The sequence below is a fragment of the Epinephelus lanceolatus genome, chromosome 13, assembly GCF_041903045.1.
Source record: "Epinephelus lanceolatus isolate andai-2023 chromosome 13, ASM4190304v1, whole genome shotgun sequence".
Classification (NCBI taxonomy): domain Eukaryota; kingdom Metazoa; phylum Chordata; class Actinopteri; order Perciformes; family Serranidae; genus Epinephelus; species Epinephelus lanceolatus.
In genome coordinates this window covers 42,936,638-42,957,972 of record NC_135746.1, presented here as the reverse complement: position 1 = coordinate 42,957,972, position 21,335 = coordinate 42,936,638, and the positions used below count along the sequence as shown (strand labels likewise).

The 21,335-nt window shown below is 40.0% G+C and overlaps 1 protein-coding gene across 1 annotated transcript in view; it reads right to left on the bottom strand.

Annotated features, from left to right (window-relative positions):
- The window catches only part of kcnk10a (potassium channel, subfamily K, member 10a), a 95,845-nt gene that overhangs the window by 2,504 nt on the left and 72,006 nt on the right, over positions 1-21,335 (bottom strand). Inside the window, exons 5-6 of the mRNA XM_078174112.1 lie at positions 11,553-11,745; positions 9,918-10,060 (exon numbers count right to left, since the gene is read on the bottom strand). Coding sequence (XP_078030238.1) covers positions 9,918-10,060; positions 11,553-11,745 — 336 coding nt within the window. The remainder of the gene's footprint in view (positions 1-9,917; positions 10,061-11,552; positions 11,746-21,335) is intronic.

The following is a 21,335-nucleotide window of genomic DNA, read 5'->3' as shown; positions in this document are numbered from 1 at the left end:
CCCGAAGAGCACGCCCGTAACATGGCGAAAAAGGCGCGGCATACTGGAGGAGCACCAAGTGCTGCTTGTACTCATAACATTGCTAATGTATGTCAGGCGGCGACGTTGTCTTCTGAGGAGATAGCCAACATAAACCGAGTCCTGTATTCTACTACAGATAAGGTAAAACAAGATGCAATGCTTTTGTCTTATATGGACATTATTGCAGTGAAATGTAGGAGAAGTGGAAGTGGAAAATCCTGCACAACAGAAGACAAGGGAGATGACTGTGAAGTACTCCGTCCGAACCGAGACACAGGAGAAAATCACGGTCTGCAAAGCCTCATTTATGAGCCTGTTTTGTGAGTATTTCATTTCACTTAATGCCTATGGTTATTTGTATGATAGTTTCCAGATTTGCTTTTGTACTGTCTGCATTTTTTGCTGGCTCACAGCTAGCTTAAAGTCTATTTTAAAGTATGAAAACCCACTTCTTCTACTCAAGAAAAAAAATGACGAAAACTTAACTGTGATTAAAAAGAAACCTCCCATTGTAAATCATAATTATGACAAGAGTCTAAATGATGATATGGTATATCAAAATCATGATAAAGAGCACCAAAATAATGAGACAGAGTCAAAATATTAGTAACACTTAGTAAGACAGTAAGTCGGAAATATTAGAAAGTAAGCCAAAATTTTGAGATAAAAGTTTACATTTTTTTCTCCTACTTAAAGTAGGACATACTGCCTCATGCTTTCCACTCTTTAATTTCATAGTTATGACTTACTGTCTCACAATTTAGACTTTTTTCTTTCATAATTATGATTTTCCCCTTGATTTTTTTTTCTAAAATTGTGATTAAACTTTCATTTTTTTTTTCTTTGACTGGAAGAAATGTTCTTTCATAAATAACATACTGCCCAGTATTAGGCCAACATTTTTCATTTTTCTTTTGTGCCAAAATTCAGATGACGTTCTGACTACTGGTAAATCAAATACTGGACTTGGGTCATTTTATTTTACTTTATTTCATTTTATTTATTTTTTTAATATAGGAATGTGCTAGTTTTCATCAATACAATGTCACGGTTAGCTATTTTTGCAATGTTTATCTAGTTGCCTCATCTTGATCTGACCAGTTTTGCAGGATGAGGCAATAGTTGATAGAATTTATTTTGTGTTTGCAGGCATCAAGAAAGATCACCTCTGCAACATAGCCAAGTACTGGATGCAGAATGGGGTGCCAATGCCAGAATGTCGTGGTGGTGCTCGGGAATCTGAGAAACGAGCAGCCAAGAGGGAGGCCGTGAGAGACCACATAAAAACATTCACCTGCAGAGCCAGCCATTATGCTCGCCGTGGTGCACCTGGCAGAAAGTACCTTCCTGCAGATTTGAATGTGAAAAAGATGCATGAACTGTTCCGCTGTCAGAATGAGGAGCAGATCTCCTATGCTTTATATTATAGCATATTCATGTATGACTTTAACCTAGGTTTTGGACATCCATCAAAAGATGTGTGCAGCACCTGCGTTAAGTTCCGACTGAGACTGAAAGACCCAGAAATCTCAGATGATGAAAAGCGCAGGGAATCTGCCCTATTTATGTTGCATAGGCACAAAGGACGCAGATTCTATGATCTTCTTAATGCTGTGGGTGAATCTTTCACAATCTCATTTGACATGATGCAGAATATGGTGCTGCCAAAGTCACCCATTGGGCAGACTTACTATTCAAGACAGCTGTACCAGTATGTTTTTGGTGTTGTTTGCTATTGTGGTCATGGTCTGAATCAGAGGAAAGAGGACATTCATCTCTACACATGGTTAGAGAATGAGACCAAGAAAGACAGCAACATGGTGGCGTCAGCTTTGCAACATTATTTAGGTAGTGTTGCTTGCAGTGAACTCCATGAGTATAAAGACCTAAGACTTTTCTCAGATTCTTGCTATGGGCAAAATAAAAATGTTAGTGTGCTGGCAATGCTTTTTGCCCTGAGAAAGCGCAAATTCAAAGAGTTAAGAATGGAGTATACCTTTCCCATTAGTGGCCATAGTTTCATGCCCCCTGACCGCGTCTTTGGTCGTTTGGAGCAAGAGATTAAAAAAACAGGACACTATACTGCTACCATCTGAGTATGTGGAGGTTATGCAGAAACACGGAAATGTCCATGTTTATGGAAAAGACTGGCAATGCTATGACTTTAAAGCTGCAGCAGCTAAACACTGTACCTCTTTTCGCTCATTTAAAATCAGTGATGCCAAGGTATTGGAAATCAGTGGTGACAAGATGGGCTTTAAGCAGCTGTACAGTGGGGACTTCTGTTACCATACTCTTTTGAAACGCGGTCAGAGGTGGGACACCTTCAAACCAGCACTTGCTCCAGTGGTAAACTGTGTAAAGAAGGCAAAAAAGGATGATGTTCTAAAACTGCTAGGAGAGCTTGGGGTTAGTGAAACAGTCCGGGCATTTTATGAGGATGCCTTGGCTAACGCAGGACGTGATGTTGGCAGATAGGACTTAGAGGAAAGCAGTGATGAGGAGGAATAAGGTGATCTGATGAACTAAAAAAAACTCTTGTGCTTGAATGCCTTTTCACCACTATTAGTGGAATACTAAATGGAGTAATACTGACTTATGCTGAACTTACTGAAAATTGCATTGAATACTGAGCAGTACTGAATACTGTGCAATACTGGATTATACTGAAACCAAGTAGTAACAGTGTGTAACACTAAACAAAGAGTAGCACTGAAAACAATGGAGCATTGACTATTGAATGTTGAATACACTGCAAAGAGCTATGCAGTTTAAACCCTGTAGCTTCTTTCTGTGATCTGTAATACAATGGATACTGTATAATACTGAATAGCAGCACTGACAGATGAATGTGAAATACTGCGAAATGGCTATGTTTTGACACCTTAGTGCAGTCCATTTTTACCTGTTTTTCAGGGTTTTTTTCTGTTTACAGTTTAACAGTTTACAAGTTTGCAACATATTGAAGTTTAAAATACCTCAACTGTTTGTTTTATGACAAGCACTGAAAACCATGTAACTCTGAATACTGTGAATATTATTAGCACTGATTATTGAATGTGAAATATTGCAAAAATAGCCACGTTTTGACGGCTTATTGCAGTTTTTGGGTTTTATTTCTGATATCACTTTACTTGAAGTTAGTCTGGACTTTACATGCAGTTTTTTTTAGCACTTTACTTGCTTGTTTGATAATGAATGAATTGACTGTTGCCATTAGAAGAAGCACAGAGTCATTATATGGCCTAATTCAATGGAGTGACATGAATTGTGGAGTTAACTGATTTTGCTAAAAATGAACGTTGGAGTTATCTGCTTTTGCCAAAAAAATGAAATGAAAAAAAGTCTATTTTCAATAAAGCTTCATTTTTTGAGATACCTCTATTTTGTTATGTCATATCTCCTTGGTCAAAGACAGTGAACTTTGGTTTGACTGATATCACCAAAAAAACTAATTTTTTGAAAATTTATAAACATGGAGTTATCTGCTTTTGCAAATGAACTCTTCAATTTATTAACAGTAACAAAACTTAATTTCATCCCAGTCCGGTCTGTGTTGCCCTCCCCTCTCATGAATCTTAGAGGATGAGGAAAGAAATACGTTTCTGCAATACACAATTCTACATTTTTTCAGTTTCCTCTAATCCTGCTTCGATGACTACTAAACAAATTGCTATCAGAATTAAATCAGTGCTGAAAGACAATGAAAAATACACACGACTTTAGGGTTGGAGGTCCACAGGGGATAATACACACACCTTCAGGGTGGGAGGTCCACATGGGATCACACACACAACCTCAGGTTGGGAGGTCCACATGGGATAATACACACAACCTCAGGGTGGGAAGTCAACATGGGACAATGTATAACACCATGTACCCAAATTTAAAGGCAGTATGAGTTGGATTTGTCAGTTGTGGTTTGTAAACACAAAATTCAAAGTTAGCCCTTTTTCCCTGGCTCATTGGCTTCTGTTGAATGAGTGCTTCTGGCAGCTGGTCACTATGTTTTTAGTCCTGCCCTCACCCCTTTTGCACTGGTACTGGTTGATGCCCAAAACATCCTGGGTCTCTGTCAGGGTTTCTGTAGCCTTGTCAGACGTTAGCTCAACATTCTGTTTTGCTCTCTGTATCAGTCTGGACTTACTGCCACACTTTCCAGTTGGGGGCAATCAGGGATCTGCACCGTAGTTGACAATGTAAGCAGCCAACCAGGGACAGCGTTGTAGTTAATGACGTACAAAGCAGGCCAAAGCCTGCAGAACAGTAATGGTGAACTCCCAAAGCAACAAGCACCAACTCTAACGTTAGCAAAGTAAACACAGCAGTAAGTGATGTTATTGCAGAAATAGTCAATAACAACAATTAAACTAGAAAAGGAGTATGAGACAAGAGTTTCTGAGAGCAAAGACGTTTTTGCTGTTCTTCTGACTGGATGTGGCAAAAGCTTGATTTATCAACTTGCTGGCTACGAAAATACCGTATTGTTGTCCAAAGAATCAATATCATATCGTATTGTGATTTAACTGGTGATTTACACCCCTGCTACTTATCAGACTTGCCTGTAGAGACAATATTTCTTATAAGATCCATTACTGGGGGCCACTGGTGAAATAAGTTTGGTGCGTGGTCAAGGCAAAACTTTTCATCACCATCCTAGGATATCAAAACTCATGCAATGGGGGCACCAGAAACAAGTGGAGCAATGTCAACTGTACAAACTCATCTGCCTTGTGTACTTTCACCACACTCATCCTCAGAAGCCTCATCAGAAGCTTGTAAAAAGGCTGTCACTGATAACATTTATATGCAAAGATGTGTGGCCATGATATAATATTACAAGTAGCACCACAGTTTGGATACCTCAGGTGTGAGGTGTGTCAGTTGTGTTAAAATTTGTAAAAAACGGTCTTCAATCTTGACTTTTTTGGGGAAAAAAAAAAAAGATAGCCCTAATCTCAATTCAATTTCAATCAATCAATTTTATTTATAAAGCCCAATATCACAAATCACAATTTGCCTTACAGGGCTTTACAGCATATGACATCCCTCTGTCCTTAGGACCCTCGCAGCGGATAAGGAAATACTCATTATTTCCCAAACACATAACTTTTCTGCACCATGTTGCATATCTGTGTTATAATAATGAACAACCAAAAACAAAATCATCTATTTCACCACCCACTCCATTTACCATGTCATCTGTATCTGTGTACAATGTCTGAATAATACCATCTGATCAGAGACATTGCATTGCATTTTAAATTTTAAAGATTTCAGAATAAAATAGTTCTTAACAGCTGAATGATTTCCTATGTGACAGTATGTTTGAAAAATTCCAGTCTGGTTTCAGGATGCAGCACAGCACAGAAACAGCCCTCGTCAAAGTTTAAATTGACCTTTCCAATGAACATTTGTGAGAGAAAGCTTCAGTGCTGGTCCTGTTAGATCTGAGCACTGGGTTGGTCTCTCTGGGATAGTTCTTAAATGGTTCAGGTCCTGTTTAACTGGCTGGCATTTCAGAGCGGCCATGGATAACCACTCTGATAAAATGAACCTTACATGTGGTGTCCTGCACTGCTCTATTTTAGGCCCACTTCTCTTCAGTCTGTACTTACCACCACTCAGCAATATTAGCAATCACAACATCCATTTCCATTATTACGCAAACGATACCCAGCTTTATATCTCTGTAAATTCAAAAGACTATAGTTCTATCAATAACCAGAACCTTTTACAGTTAAACCAAGAAAAAAACAAGATTCTTGTTATTGGAGCAAAAGCAGAGAAAGAAAAACTACCTACATTTATTTGCACTGAACACCAAGGAACATGTAAAAACCTTGGTGTAGTCAGTGATCCTGACTGAACTTTGAACATGTAATGCTCTTCTGTTTTGTGTGTTTAAGAAAGCCACTGGTAACGTACGGAATGCAGCAGCACAGGTTCTGATGAAAACCAAGCAGAGAGCCCATATTTTTAACTGTAGTCTGTTAATTAGCCCTAAACCTAAACTGGACTATAATTCATTTGAAAGCCTCGTTCTTAGTCTTTTACATCCGACCTGGAAAACCTCGCAGCCACTTTTATTTGTTATAGTGTACCATGCTCCTGGCCCGTATTCTGAATTTGTATCTGAATTCTCAGAGTTTTTATCCAGTTTAGTTCTTAAATCAGATAAAGTTATTATTGTAGACGATTTTAACATTCATGTCAACACTGATAATGACTCCCTGGCTACCGCGTTTATCTCATTATTAGACTCCATTGGCTTCAGTCAGGGTGTACATGAACCCACTCATTGTTTTAACCATACCCTCGATCTAGTTCTGACGTATGGAATTGAAATTGATAACCTAACAGTCTTTCCACAGAATCCCTCGCTATCGGATCATTATCTGATTACTTTTGATTTCTTTTTACTCGATTACACGCCACTCAGCAACAGTTACTATACTAGATGTTTATCAGATAGTGCTGTTGCAAAATTTAAGGAAATGATTACTCCGTCGTTAAATTCAATACCAAGTCCTTCAGTAACAGAGGTTTCCCGTACCGACTTTAACCTCTCCTGAATTGATCATTTTGTCGATAGCACCATAGGCTCGCTGCGAACAACACTCGACTCTGTAGCTCCTCTTAAAAAGAAGTTAACAAAGCAAAGAAAGTTCACTCCTTGGTATAACTCTCAAACCCCTAAGTTAAAACAAATATCGCGAAAATTTGAAAGGAACTGGCGATTAACCAAACTGGAAGAATCTCGTTTAATCTGGGCAGACAGTCTCAAAACTTATAAGAGGGGCCTCCGCAATGCCAGAGCAAACTATTAATCAGCATTAATAGAAGAAAACAAGAATAACCCCAGGTTTCTTTTCAGCACTGTAGCCAGGCTGACTGAGAGTCAAAGCTCTATTGAGTCTTGTATTCCTTTAGCCCTTAGCAGTAATGATTTTATGAGCTTTTTTAATGACAAAATTCTAACTATTAGAGGCAAAATTCATGACCTCCTGCCCTCAGATACTACCTATCTAACCTCAAACACAGCTGTAAGACCTAATATATATTTAAATTGCTTCTCCCCAATTTCTCTTCAAGAATTGGCCGCAGTGATTTCTTCATCTAAATCATTAACATGTCTCTTAGACCCCATCCCAACTAGGCTACTTAAGGAGGTCTTACCTTTATTTAACACTCATATATTAGATATGATCAATATATCCTTATTAACAGGCTATGTACCACAGTCGTTTAAGGCAGCTGTAATTAAACCTCTCCTAAAAAAGCCCACCCTGGATCCAGAGGTGTTAGCCAACTATAGACCAATATCTAATCTTCCCTTTCTGTCAAAGATCCTTGAGAAAGTAGTTGCAGACCAGCTGTGTGATTTTCTCCATGATAATAATTTATTTGAGGAATTTCAGTCAGGATTTAGAGTGCGTCATAGCACTGAGACAACACTAATTAAAATTACAAATGACCTTCTGATTGCTTCAGACAAAGGACTCGTCTCTGTACTTGTTTTATTAGATCTTAGTGCGGTGTTTGACACTAATGACCATCAAATTCTACTGCAGAGACTGGATCACTTGATTGGCCTAAAAGGTTCTGCACTAAGCTGGTTTAAATCTTATTTATCTGATCGTTTTCAGTTTGTTGACGTTCATAATGAATCATCCTTACGTACTACAGTTTGTTTTGGAGTTCCGCAAGGTTCTGTGCTCGGACCAATCCTATTTACTCTATATATGCTTCCTTTAGGCAACATCATTAGAAATCACTCTATAAATTTCCATTGTTATGCGGATGATACACAGTTGTATTTATCGATGAAGCCAGAAGAAAGTAATCAATTATCTAAACTCCATAACTGCCTTAAAGACATAAAAACCTGGATGAGCACCAATTTCCTGATGTTAAATTCAGACAAAACTGAAGTTATTGTTCTTGGCCCCATACAACTCAGAGACTCTTTATCTGATGACATAGTTTCTCTAGATGGCATTGCTCTGGCCTCTAGCACTACCGTAAGAAACCTCGGAGTAACATTTGATCAAGATTTGTCTTTTAATTCTCATTTAAAACAAACCTCATGGACTGCATTTTTTCATCTGCGTAATATTGCGAAAATTAGGCCTATCCTGACCCGAAAAGATGCAGAAAAATTGGTCCACGCTTTTGTTACCTCAAGGCTGGATTACTGTAACTCTCTATTATCAGGTAGCTCTAGTAAGTCCTTAAAAACTCTCCAGCTAATTCAGAATGCAGCAGCATGTGTACTAACAGGAACTAAGAAACGAGATCATATTTCTCCTGTTTAAGCTTCTCTGCACTGGCTCCCTGTAAAATCCAGAATTGAATTTAAAATCCTAATGTTAACTTATAAAGCTCTAAATGGTCAGGCTCCATCATATCTTAGAGAGCTCATAGTGCCTTATTATCCCACCAGAACACTGCATTCTGAGAAAGCAGGGTTACTCATGGTCCCTAAAGTCTCCAAAAGTAGATCAGGAGCCAGAGCCTTCAGCTATCAGGCTCCTCTCCCGTGGAATCATCTTCCTGTTACGGTCCGGGAGGCAGACACTGTCTCCACATTTAAGACTAGACTTAAGACTTAAGACTTTCCTCTTTGATAAAGCTTATAGTTTGGGCTGGCTCAGGCTTGCCCTGTACCAGCCCCTAGTTAGGCTGACTTAGGCCTAGTCTGCCAGAGGACCCCCTATAATACACCGGGCACCTTCTCTCCTTCTCTCTCTCTCTCTCTCTCTCTCTCTCTCTCTTGTATCCTATTACTGCATCTTGCTAACTCGGCCATTCTGGATGTCACTAACTGGGCTTCTTCTCCGGAGCCTTTGTGCTCCACTGTCTCTCAGATTAACTCATATCGCAGCGGAGCCTGGATAGCGTGACGTGTGTGGTTGTGCTGCTGCCGTGGTCCTGCCAGATGCCTCCTGCTGCTGCTGCCATCATTAGTCATCATTAGCCGTTTTTTTGGGGGAATTTTTCCTTATCCGCTGTGAGGGTCCTAAGGACAGAGGGATGTCGTATGCTGTAAAGCCCTGTGAGGCAAATTGTGATTTGTAATATTGGGCTTTATAAATAAAATTGATTCATTGATTGATTGATATTACTGCAATCTTAAAATCATTACACTGTTACCTGTACCACAAAGTTAACTTTATTTTTTTTTTGTTAGTTTTTAAATCACTGAATGGCCTTATCCCATCTTATCTGTCTGACATGGTCAAGATATATGTACCTGCTGGACCCCTAAGATCCTCTGACTCTAGCCTCTTGATTGCTCTGCATATCAGATCTAGAAAACAGGCAGCCTTTGTTAATTATGCCCCTAAACTCTGGAACAGTCTACCTGAGGGTCTTAATGGCCCTATGTATGTTGAAACTTTAAAACAAAATGTTAAGACACACCTTTATACCATTACTTTCTCCCTAAATGTGTTTTTAACTGATGGTTGTTTTATCTTGTCTTAGCCTGCTATTTTAACTGGATTTTACTCAATCTTCTAGTTTTATTTTTTAGCATGCATTTTTATCATATTTTTTACCATAAAGTTTTCTAAAGTTATCATTATCAATATCATTATTACTTACACTTGGCATCAAGCATATTCCACCAACCAAAAATTTGCTCAGAACTGTGATTGGATTGGGAAAGGACACAGTGTCAGAAATTGTGACATTGACAGGCTAAATGATCAATCACTTCATAAACAAAATAATACATTATGTGTAGTAAACATGATTTTTTGTTGTTGCAGTCATATTTGGTAAGTGATGAACCTGAAGATGACAAAGTTTGTCCTACCCTGGTCAAGAATGTAACATGAATATCAGCATCTTCATCATATGAGCGTTAATCATTTCATATGAGAGCATACCTCTTCTTTTGTCTTTTTGGACAGCACTCTCAGCCAGTCACCAATCATATTCAGCACTGCAGCAAAGTAGGCCAGACCACCCAGGATCCAGAACCACACCAGTGGTCTGTACCACTTCCGGTACTGAATCCTTCTGTCTCCCCCTGATAAGAAAACAAGACATGAATGGCTAAAGAAATGTACATCACTTTTCCACTTGAACACGGAATGAAGCCTAATGAGAAATTCACAGATGGGTTGATTTTGTTTTGTTCTGTAGTCAAAGTCAGCGATCTTTAAAGGTGAGGACACTGTCAACCAACACAAGCACTACAAGTCCATTAGTGAATTATGCTTCACACACGCATGGTTGCAAGCAGGCACACACGCACACACACACACACACGCACACCAAACTAGAATTACAGTCTTGCAGTTTTACACCTGCATGATCCAGTTGTTGTTGTTGTGTTGTGATTAAATGGATGCTTCTCACACATCTTCCCCCAACAGCACAGAAGATCTATACAATAAATTTCTGAGATATGACACTGATTATTGGCCCGAAGAGTGGTTTATGCATAATGTTATGATGTCACAGTGAAGTTGACCTTTTGGATATAAAATGTCATCACTCCATAATTTGATTCTATTAGACTGTTGAGTTTTGTAATAATTACCATATGGATTCTTGAGTTATGGGTGAGGTCACACTGACCTTGACCTTTCAGCTTTGATCATAAAATTCTAATCGGTTTATTCTTCAGTCCAAGTTGACATTTGTGTCAAATTTGAAGAAATTTTGTCACAGTGTTCTTGACATAAAGCATTGACCTTGACCTGTGACCACCAAAATCTAATCACTTCATCAATGAGTCCGAGTGAACATTTGTGCCAAATTTGAAGAAATGTACTTGAGGTATTCTTGACATATCATATTCACAAGAATGAGATTGGCAGTCACATAACCTTGACTTTTGATCTATAACCACCAAAATCTAATCAGTTAATTGTGTGTGTTTAAGTGAGTATTTGTGCCAAATTTGAAGAAATTCCCTAAAGCTGTTATTGAGATGTTGCATTCATGATGAGTTTAATGAGTTGGATCCAAAGTCACAGGGACCTTGACCTCTGACCACCAAAATCTAGTCAGTTCATCACTGAGTTCAAGTGAATGTTTGTACCAAATTTTTTAATAAATCCCCTTAAGGCGTTCTTGAAATATTGTGTTCAGAACAATGAGACAGAGAAAGTCACAGTGACCTTGACCTTTGACTTATGACCACCAAAAACTAATCCGTTCATTGTTGAGTTCAAGACCAAGGCAAATTTGAAGAAATTCCCTTGAGGCAAATTTGAAGAAATTCCATTGAGGCATTCTTCAGATATTGTGTTCACAAGGATGGGATGGATGGACAGATGGACAGGTGGACGAACAGACAGAAAGACAGCATAAGGCCTCCAGCCAGGGTTATCACCAGCGGGGAGGAATAAAAATAAACTGCAACTCCAGTCACTACAAATGTCATCTAAGTCTGATTCAACTTTTGACAAGTGTCCTGATGTATTAGTATTTTATAACATGTAGAAAACTAATCAGATCATTCACAACATTTCCTTTAATGACTACTTTGACTATGAATGATAAACTCTCACCTGCGACATAGTCCCCTATTCCAACAGTTGTCAGAGTGATGACAACAAAATATGTTGCATCCAGAGCTGTCCAGCCCTCGATGTGTTTGAAGATCACAGCTGGGATGGTGACAAACAAGATGCAGCCAACCAGGATAAAGAGGAGGGTGGAGGCCACACGGATTTTAGTCTGACTGATCTGGTTGTGTTTATTCTGTGAGAAAAAGTCACACACACACACACACACACACACACACAAATAATGAATTGATATTCTGGTACATTCCCATTGGAAACCATAATACCTGTCTTATTTTCAGCACAGTTTGGATAGTATTTGGACACCTTGGTGGCACTCCACAGGGTCTGTGAGAGGATTATGATGAATCAGTCACAGTGGCTTTATTATCGCGTCAGCACTACTATGCTCAGGAGGAGAATTGACCTGGAAGTTCATTCGTTCAACAGGGGGCAGTCACTCCTGCAGTTTGTTTCCTTTTATTTGTACCATGGTGAAAGTTTACTATATTTTTGCAGGCCATATTTGTGAAGGCCAGTTACCAGTGAACCAAGGTTTTCTCTTTGGACTATTAAGTACACAACTATGTACACAACTGCTATGTTTAAGTGGTTACTAATGTGACATATTGCCACAAGGTTGCAGCCATCTTTGTTTGGGGGAAAGGGGGTATGTATTCTCTGGTCTGTACACATTTGCAATGTAAAGAGCAGAACTTGAGTGAACTTTGGTTTTTCATGCTTCCTGATTAATTTCACAACCTAAAGATATTTTTTGACTGAAGAATAATGAGGCTACCATGGTGTTCCGCTATTTTGAAGCCATTTCTGTTGATTCTAAGACCAAAATATAGGAGAGAACTTGCCCTTACAGACTGGATGCCTTAGATTTTCTGGTTTCATTTTGTGCGTAGTCGAAGAGGTTTTGCTATTGGTTTACCCCTCTGAGGCACACTGCCTTGAGAACAGATCTTGAGTTTTCTGTCACCCTCCGGTGTCACAGTTTTCTCTGCTCTACTCAACTTCTACAAAGACTGACAACAAGCTTTGCCTCACCTGTGCCATGTCCAGGTCTCTTTTGGATGCCCACAAGTTGCACTGACTCTGCCTGGGTTGGCATCACCTGGAGGAGACCAGCTCCTGCACTGCCTGTCTCTCGTTCCCCAGGGAGCAGTGTAAACAGTGGCTGCATTTCATCAAGCCTTACCGCCCTACCCCAGCTCAGACCTAGTAGGCTGGAAAGCTCCATCAAAGTCCTGGCCAGAGTAAGATGAAAAGAATGACCGGCAGGTCTCTTCAAGGAGAAGAAACTGCATGGAGCCCTACCCTACCCACTACCCATGATATGCTCTGCCTTTTTGCTCAGACAAGGGTTTCAACGTGGTCCTGCAGCATGTGGTGTGTCCCACAATGGCACCCTTTTTGTCAGCAGGAGTGGGCAACACCACTAACCGCCAAAACTCTGGCAGCAGTGTATGTCGCCTACTCTACTGTTGAGGGCTAGGAATGAGACAAGGATGAACCGCTGCTTGAGGAGGCAGTCTGGGCTGTGTCATAAACAGTCTTTCCATTTGTTTTAAAACCAGTTGCTGTGGTCTGAGAGAGTAAAGCTAACTGCTTGCCTGTATGACTGTGGCCTCATTTGCAGCAGAGCAGCCTCTGCTGCCCCAGGAAAAGATACAGTGCCGATTGCATGAGCCATACCAAACCTACTGGCAGCCTCTTTCCCACTGGGACTAGGGCCATAAATATTATATGGCCTTTAAGAGCTTCACTTCTAGAACTACACCTTCTGATACAAAGGCTGCTTCAAATGTTAGCACTACTGACCAGGCATGCTATGGGTAACACTTTATGTGAATAGTCCAAGGTGTTACCTAGCTGTTAGTTCTGCTCAGGCAGAGACAAGGTTCCCTTTACCAAGCAGGAGCTTTATTCACAGCACCGCTGACTAAATTGTTTGCATTGTTAGCCATATGATGTGTTTAGCAGGGTTCGCCATGTTAGCAATAGAAAAAAAAATAGAACAGGCTGCAGTGAGAGTCTCTCTCCATGGGATATTTAAAAATAGCGGGTTTGTGCATTTAGCTCTCCTCAGGCAAGCGCAGGGGTTTAGTGTTGCCATAGCCCACAGGAATGACTCTGCAAAGCTTTTTTTCCTCTCCAAGTGAGGATCAGAATATATAGAGTTCACATAATCCGGTTAGAATTAATACATATATTTTTAAACACTTGAAAATCTACTCATTACTCATAATGTATACTCATAATTATTATTATTATTATTATTTTTTATGAGTGATGCGCCAGTTAGAGTGGCAGCAAGTCTAAGTAGCTCCTGTTTTTTAAGTCATTTTTGAGTGTGTCTTTTCTTTTATAATGATTGTTAATTTTTCAAATGTGATGAGTAAAGTTGTGTACACGAGGGATGATCTTCTGGCTCTGAGAGAAATGACTTATGGAGTTAAACACCCGATACCAGCCGAGCTGAGGAAGCCGTTCTGAGGCTGCAGAGCAGGAGCAAAGCTAAAGGCTAGGAGGTGGAAATACAAGCCTTTCCTGCCATTGGTAATAATCGGGAATGTAAACTCACTATCCAACAAGTGTGATAAACTGCTGGCATTGGTGAGGAGCCAACTCTACAGGGAGTGTAGTCTGATCTGCTTCACGCAGACGTGGCTGAATGACAACGTGCCTGACAGCTGTGTGAATCTAATGGGCTTCTCTACTGTGTGTGCAGACAGGGACACGACACACCTGTCCCACCAGGGAGAATAGGACACTGGATTCGTTTTATGGAAATGGCAAGGACGCCTACTGTGCCTCTGCCCTACCATCTCACGGCAGATCAGATCAGATCATAATCCGGTCTTTCTCCAGCCCACATACAAACCCTGTGTATTAGGCTCAGTGAGGTTCAACATGAGCTGAAGGAGAGACTGTGACAGGCAAAGGTGGACTACAAAAGAAAGTTGGAAAGTAAGCTGCAGCAGAACAACATCAGAGAGGTGTGGAAGGGAATGAAGTACATCACAGGCTATTCAAAGAAGAATAGCCAGGTTATGGATGGTGACGTGGACAAAACCAACAACTTCAACCTGTTCTTTAAAGGTGCTGACACATCAAAGAACACACTACAAAGACTACATCCGATGGCCAACTAGCATGTATGTTCTGCGCCTGCGTAGGAGGAAATAACTCAAAAAGGGAAACCAGAAGTCCGAGGAATATATGAGATAAACAAAGTAGCAGAGTGAGAGAGTGGTACATCCTGTCAGCCGAGGGGTTTCCTATCTGTGCAGCCGAGCACCGCAGCACCTCCACGGACTATTACATCCAGACGGTCCCGGTGTTTCCTCCGCAGGCTCCACTTCACTCACCTGCCCGACAAACCCGCTGCTTCTTCCCACTTTAAACTGAATAACAAACCGGGGCTCTGTGCTCCGGTTGGATCCAAATGGAGAGCCGCCGCTAGCTGGGAGGCTAGCGGAGGCTAACTGGCTGTGCTTGCCTCCGGTCATGCTGCGGCTAATGCTCCGCTAGCCTCCCAGCTAGCCCCGGTTTGTTATTCAGGTTAAAGTGGGAAGAAGCAACGGGTCTGTCAGGCAGCTGAGTGAAGTGGAGCCTGAGGAGGAAGCACCGGTTAGCCCCGGTTCAACCTGATCTCACAGAGATACGTGAAATGACCACGACCTCTTAACACTGCATTCCGTGGTGGCAGCATGTAATGGGTTGAAATTACTTGTCGGTACCATGGAAACAATGCCAATGTAAAGTCAATTAGGATCCTTTGTCGTGGTGGACACACGGATTCCCTGATTCAACAATGTCCTGTATACACACAAAAGCACTAAAGTATAACTGTTATAATTTCCCACCAATAATAATAATAATGATAATAATAATAATAATAATAACATGATAGTTCAGCTGTACTAGATATTTGATATATTCAGTAGATCTATCTTTTTACGACCCTATTTTACAACTCTATTTTACAAGCCGCAAAAGCCTAACGTCCCAAAAACGCCGTTTCTAGAGTATTAGCTAAAATATCTGAAATTAGCCAACATCCTTGCTTTTTCTTAACATATTTCATCTAGGTGCAGTGTATTTACTAGTTCGGCTTTACTAGATATTAGATATATTCAGTAGATATATCTTTTTACAACCCTATTTAGAACCCTACTTTGTAAATCAGAAGAAGTACAACTATGTTGTTGATATGTATCAAGCTGCATGGCGCAGTCCTAGGGAATTATAGTTTTCGGTTTTTGTTTTTGTTTTTTTTGCAATTTTCTTTTTATTTTCAGAAGTATTGCATACAATCAAGACATTGCCAATGTTTACAAATAATCCAAGAAAATAAAAACAGTGCAGTCTTGGCAATACAGATACAATTTTAAACCATCATAACCTCAATACTCCTCTTTTCTGTCTTTTCCCCCCTTCTTTTTAATGTTCTCATATGTTTATGAAAAGATATGTAGTATAAACCTAATTTTAAAATGTACGTGTATAAAAAGTTTATATAAAAATAATCCGAGTCCGAATAAATAAATAAATAAATAAACCGCAAAAAACAATAACAAGAAAGTGCAGATGAAATGCTCCTCATACATAGCTACATCCATGTGAGGCTGCTGACGTATTGCAGTAAGCGAGTTGTGTCATTTCCGGTGTTTCTGTGACAGCGTCTCTGTACTGCTCTGGTGAATTCTACTAGCCTGCTTTCTGCTTTCTCACTTCAGTTGCTTTAACATCTACTTCAAGTCTTAACCCACACTAGTTCTGTTTAAGCACTTATAGCTCTCCTCCTTTCTATGACTTTCTTGCTAATCTCTTAGCTGTTGTTTGCACGTTACTAGCCTTGGTAGCTACATTAGCTTTACAGTTAGCGATGGCTTCTCCCTCTGCTTTTTCTTGCTCGGTGTGCCAGATGTTCAGTTATGCCTCTGCCTCCTTTTAATTGTAATAAGTGTAGCTTATTTGCTGCGTTGGAGGCAAGGCTTAGTGAATTAGCAGCACGGCTCCGCACCATGGAAAACCATTCAGTAGCTGCGGTAGTTAGACAGCCCCCTGTAGCCGGTGCGGAGCCACATAGCATAGCCTTAGCCTCTGCTAGCGGTCCTCCGGTAACGCCTGTTCAGCCGGGAGGTTGGGTAACTGTTCGCCAGAGGCACAGCTCCAAGCCGAAGCCCACGGCTCACCACCAACCGCTTTTCCCCACTCAGCGACACACCCGCTGAGGATAAAACTCTGGTTATTGACTCCGTAGTTTTCTCTGGACCCCTCCCAAAGCTGACCACTGATGACATGTTTAACCGCATGTCATCATTTAATCGCTGGCTGTCCAGGTGGTGTCCAGCAAACGATGTGGGTTTCGTTAATAATTGGCAAACTTTCTGGGGAAAACCTAGTCTTATTAGGAGAGACGGCATTCATCCCACTTTGGATGGAGCTGCTCTCATTTCTAGGAACCTGGCAAATTTTATTAGTAATTTAAATCCCTGACAACCCAGAGTTGAGATCAGACTCAGAGTCGCAGTCCTATACGCCTCTCTGAGCTTCTAGTTCAGTTACCCAGCCATAGTTTTCATAGTTTTATACAAACGGTGTCTGTCCCCTGACCACCTAAATTATTTAAATCTAAAATTAAACAAAAAGGAGTTGTGCATAACAACCTCATAAAAATTAAAACCTCTTCTGTGACAGAAAGACAAAACAGGAGAATTAAATGCGGACTGTTAAATATCAGGTCTCTATCGTCTAAAGCAGTGTTAGTAAAACGAATTAATATCAGATAATCATATTGATTTACTCAGTCTCACTGAAAGATGGCTGTGTCAAGATGAATATGTTAGTCTAAATGAGTCCACTCCTCCCAGTCATAATAATACCCACATTCCTCGAGGCAGCGGCCGAGGAGGGGGAGTTGCAGCCATTTTTAACTCTAGCCTGTTAATCAGCCCTAAACCTAAACTAGACTATAATTCATTTGAAAGCCTCATTCTTAGTCTTTTACATTGGACCTGGAAAACCTCGCAGCCACTTTTATTTGTTATAGTGTACCGTGCTCCTGGCCTGTATTCTGAATTTGTATCTGAATTCTCAGAGTTTTTATCCAGTCTAGTTCTTAAATCAGATAAAGTTATTATTGTAGGCGATTTTAACATTCATGTCGACGTCGATCTAGTTCTGACGTATGGAATTGAAATTGATAACCTAACAGTCTTTCCACAGAATCCCTCGCTATCGGATCATTATTTGATTACTTTTGATTTCTTTTTACTCGATTACACGCCACTCAGCAACAGTTACTATACTAGATGTTTATCAGATAGTGCTGTCGCAAAATTTAAGGAAATGATTACTCCGTCGTTAAATTCAATACCAAGTCCTTCAGTAACAGAGGTTTCCCGTACCAACTTTAACCTCTCCCAAATTGATCATTTTGTCGATAGCTCGCTGCGAACACCACTTGACTCTGTAGCTCCTCTTAAAAAGAAGTTAACAAAGCAAAGAAAGTTCGCTCCTTGGTATAACTCTCAAACCCGTAAGTTAAAACAAATATTGCAAAAATTTGAAAGGAACTGGCGATTAACCAAACTGGAAGAATCTCGTTTAATCTGGGCAGACAGTCTCAAAACTTATAAGAGGGGCCTCCGCAATGCCAGAGCAAACTATTACTCAGCATTAATAGAAGAAAACAAGAATAACCCCAGGTTTCTTTTCAGCACTGTAGCCAGGCTGACTGAGAGTCAAAGCTCTATTGAGCCTTGTATTCCTTTAGCCCTTAGCAGTAATGATTTTATGAGCTTTTTTAATGACAAAATTCTAACTATTAGAGGCAAAATTCATGACCTCCTGCCCTCAGATACTACCTATCTAACCTCAAACACAGCTGTAAGACCTAATATATATTTAAATTGCTTCTCCCCAATTTCTCTTCAAGAATTGGCCGCAGTGATTTCTTCATCTAAATCATTAACGTGTCTCTTAGACCCCATCCCAACTAGGCTACTTAAGGAGGTCTTACCTTTAGTTAACACTCATATATTAGATATGATCAATATATCCTTATTAACAGGCTATGTACCACAGTCGTTTAAGGCAGCTGTAATTAAACATCTACTAAAAAAGCCCACCCTGGATCCAGAGGTGTTAGCCAACTATAGACCAATATCTAATCTTCCCTTTCTGTCAAAGATCCTTGAGAAAGTAGTCGCAGACCAGCTGTGTGATTTTCTCCATGATAATAATTTATTTGAGGAATTTCAGTCAGGATTTAGAGTGTATCATAGCACTAAGACAGCACTAGTTAAAATTACAAATGACCTTCTGATTGCTTCAGACAAAGGACTTGTCTCTGTACTTGTTTTATTAGATCTTAGTGCGGTGTTTGACACTATTGACCATCAAATTCTACTGCAGAGACTGGATCACTTAATTGACCTAAAAGGTTCTGCACTAAGCTGGTTTAAATCTTATTTATCTGCTCGTTTTCAGTTTGTTGACGTTTATAATGAATCATCCTTACGTACTAAAGTTTGTTTTGGAGTTCTGCAAGGTTCTGTGCTCAGACCAATCCTATTTACTCTATATATGCTTCCTTTAGGCAACATCATTAGAAATCACTCTATAAATTTCCATTGTTATGCGGATGATACACAGTTGTATTTATCGATGAAGCCAGAAGAAGGTAATCAGTTAACTACAGTGTTGCCAAGTCCACTTATTATAAGCGACTTTGGGCTTGTTTTTCTGTGAAGTCGCTTACAAATATTGGTAGTTGCGGGTCGCAGTTTTTTTGGGCTTGTTTCTAAAGTGTAGTTGCTTATTTGGGCTTGTTCCCAGCTCCATAATAAGTTGTCATGCAGATATTTTCGACATGTTATTTAAACGTAGTGTAAGAAAGTCTACTGTTATCTGTTCTCATTGTTATAAGTGTTTTCAAGCCCCCTCTGTAATTGTGAGTTTTTCTGACTTGCTGTAGTTTGATCCTGGCGCACTTGCCGTAGTTGATGATGTTATACCTCCTTAAGGCTAGACCCATGCGCATTTTCCATGGATGAGCAGCTGTGGATGCCTATTGTGTGCATTCATGCACAAACGTGAGTCTCAAACTCTTTTGCTAATGGTAGACCACTCAGTATTGTTGGTATTATCAGCCCTGTAATCGTTCTTTGAGTGCTTTCTGTTGTTTCTGGGTTTAATGCATCATTTTCTTGGTACATGGTTCAGAGCATGTGGACAGGGTGACATATTTCTTGCTAATATAGCCTATTTGCCTTTATATTTTGATCTTATGAGTGTCATACATGATGAATGTGCCTATGGGGTTTGGTAACTTGTTGATTCTTTGATAACTGTGTACATAAGGACATGTCCTCATTATTTTAGCGGCATTTCGCCATGTGGCCGTTTCTAGTACTGCAGTGACGCCATTTTGCCAATAGAGGGCACTGTTGACCACAGAATCATTCATTATGGCCAGTAATTGAGGTGCAATGTATGTCCAGTTAATTTAGTGTGTAAACCAGGGTGTTTAGATGCAAATTGAACAGTCCATTTTTGGTTAATTATTTAAGAGGAATAATAATATGTTTTTGATTTATATAAAATAACATGTCATTGAAGATTGATACTATATTTTATTTCTTCTGTTTCCTTTAGTACCACACACACACACCCTCACCTGTATCCACAATACCTTGTGCTCATCCCTGACCTGTAATTGCCCACTGTGATCATTAAAGTTTTTGGATTGAACGCTCCCTCCCCTACTCTCTGATCGGAGTCCCTGTCCTTAAAGCAACTATCACGCCAGCATCCCAGAGATCTCTTTCACACGTAGGATAGTTTGTCTTGCCTGTTCCCTCTGTCCCTCCCCTTTCCCCATACACACAGGAGACAGCAGAGTTTTTTCCCCACCTGCATCCTGCTTCTAATTGGCTCTGACCCTGATGGCAACAAGTACTAGCCAATCAGAGGCAGAGCAGGGTAATGTGTTTTTTTTCTGGTTAGGAAAACGTCAGTCCTGTAACTAAAAGAAAAGAGTTAGATGAGTGCATAAAAAGCAATAATAAATAAAGACTTTGTGAATTCAGGATGATATTTATTTGTGTGCAAATTTTAATTACCAGAGGTTTACTGTGTATATAATGTACTTGGTACATCTGTCTATATTTGATATCCCATCTGTTTTCTAATGTTAAATAATGTTAAAAGGTGGTTTAACTCCCTCTTGTGGTCATTGTCCTGAAGCTCAGGGGGGAGAAAAATAAACTGTACCATGGGTACAGTTTTGCAAAACTGTGCACAGTTTGCTTATCTGTCCACATGGATGTAAACTGACAATCTGTACTCACAGTTTAAAATCCGTCCCCATGGACTGTAAAACCGTGCACACAGTTTATTTAATTTTCTCTCCCAGGAACCTAGGGGGGCTCTGTAGAAAAAGTCGCTTGTTTTGGGCTTGTTTTTACAGGTCTGGTTGCTTATTTGTCTCGCGAGATCTGGCAACACTGATTAACTAAACTCCATAACTGCCTTAAAGACATAAAAACCTGGATGAGCACCAATTTCCTGATGTTAAATTCAGACAAAACTGAAGTTATTGTTCTTGGCCCCAAACAACTCAGAGACTCTTTATCTGATGACATAGTTTCTCTAGATGGCATTGCTCTGGCCTCTAGCACTACCGTAAGAAATCTCGGAGTAACATTTGATCAAGATTTGTCTTTTAATTCTCATTTAAAACAAACCTCACGGACTGCATTTTTT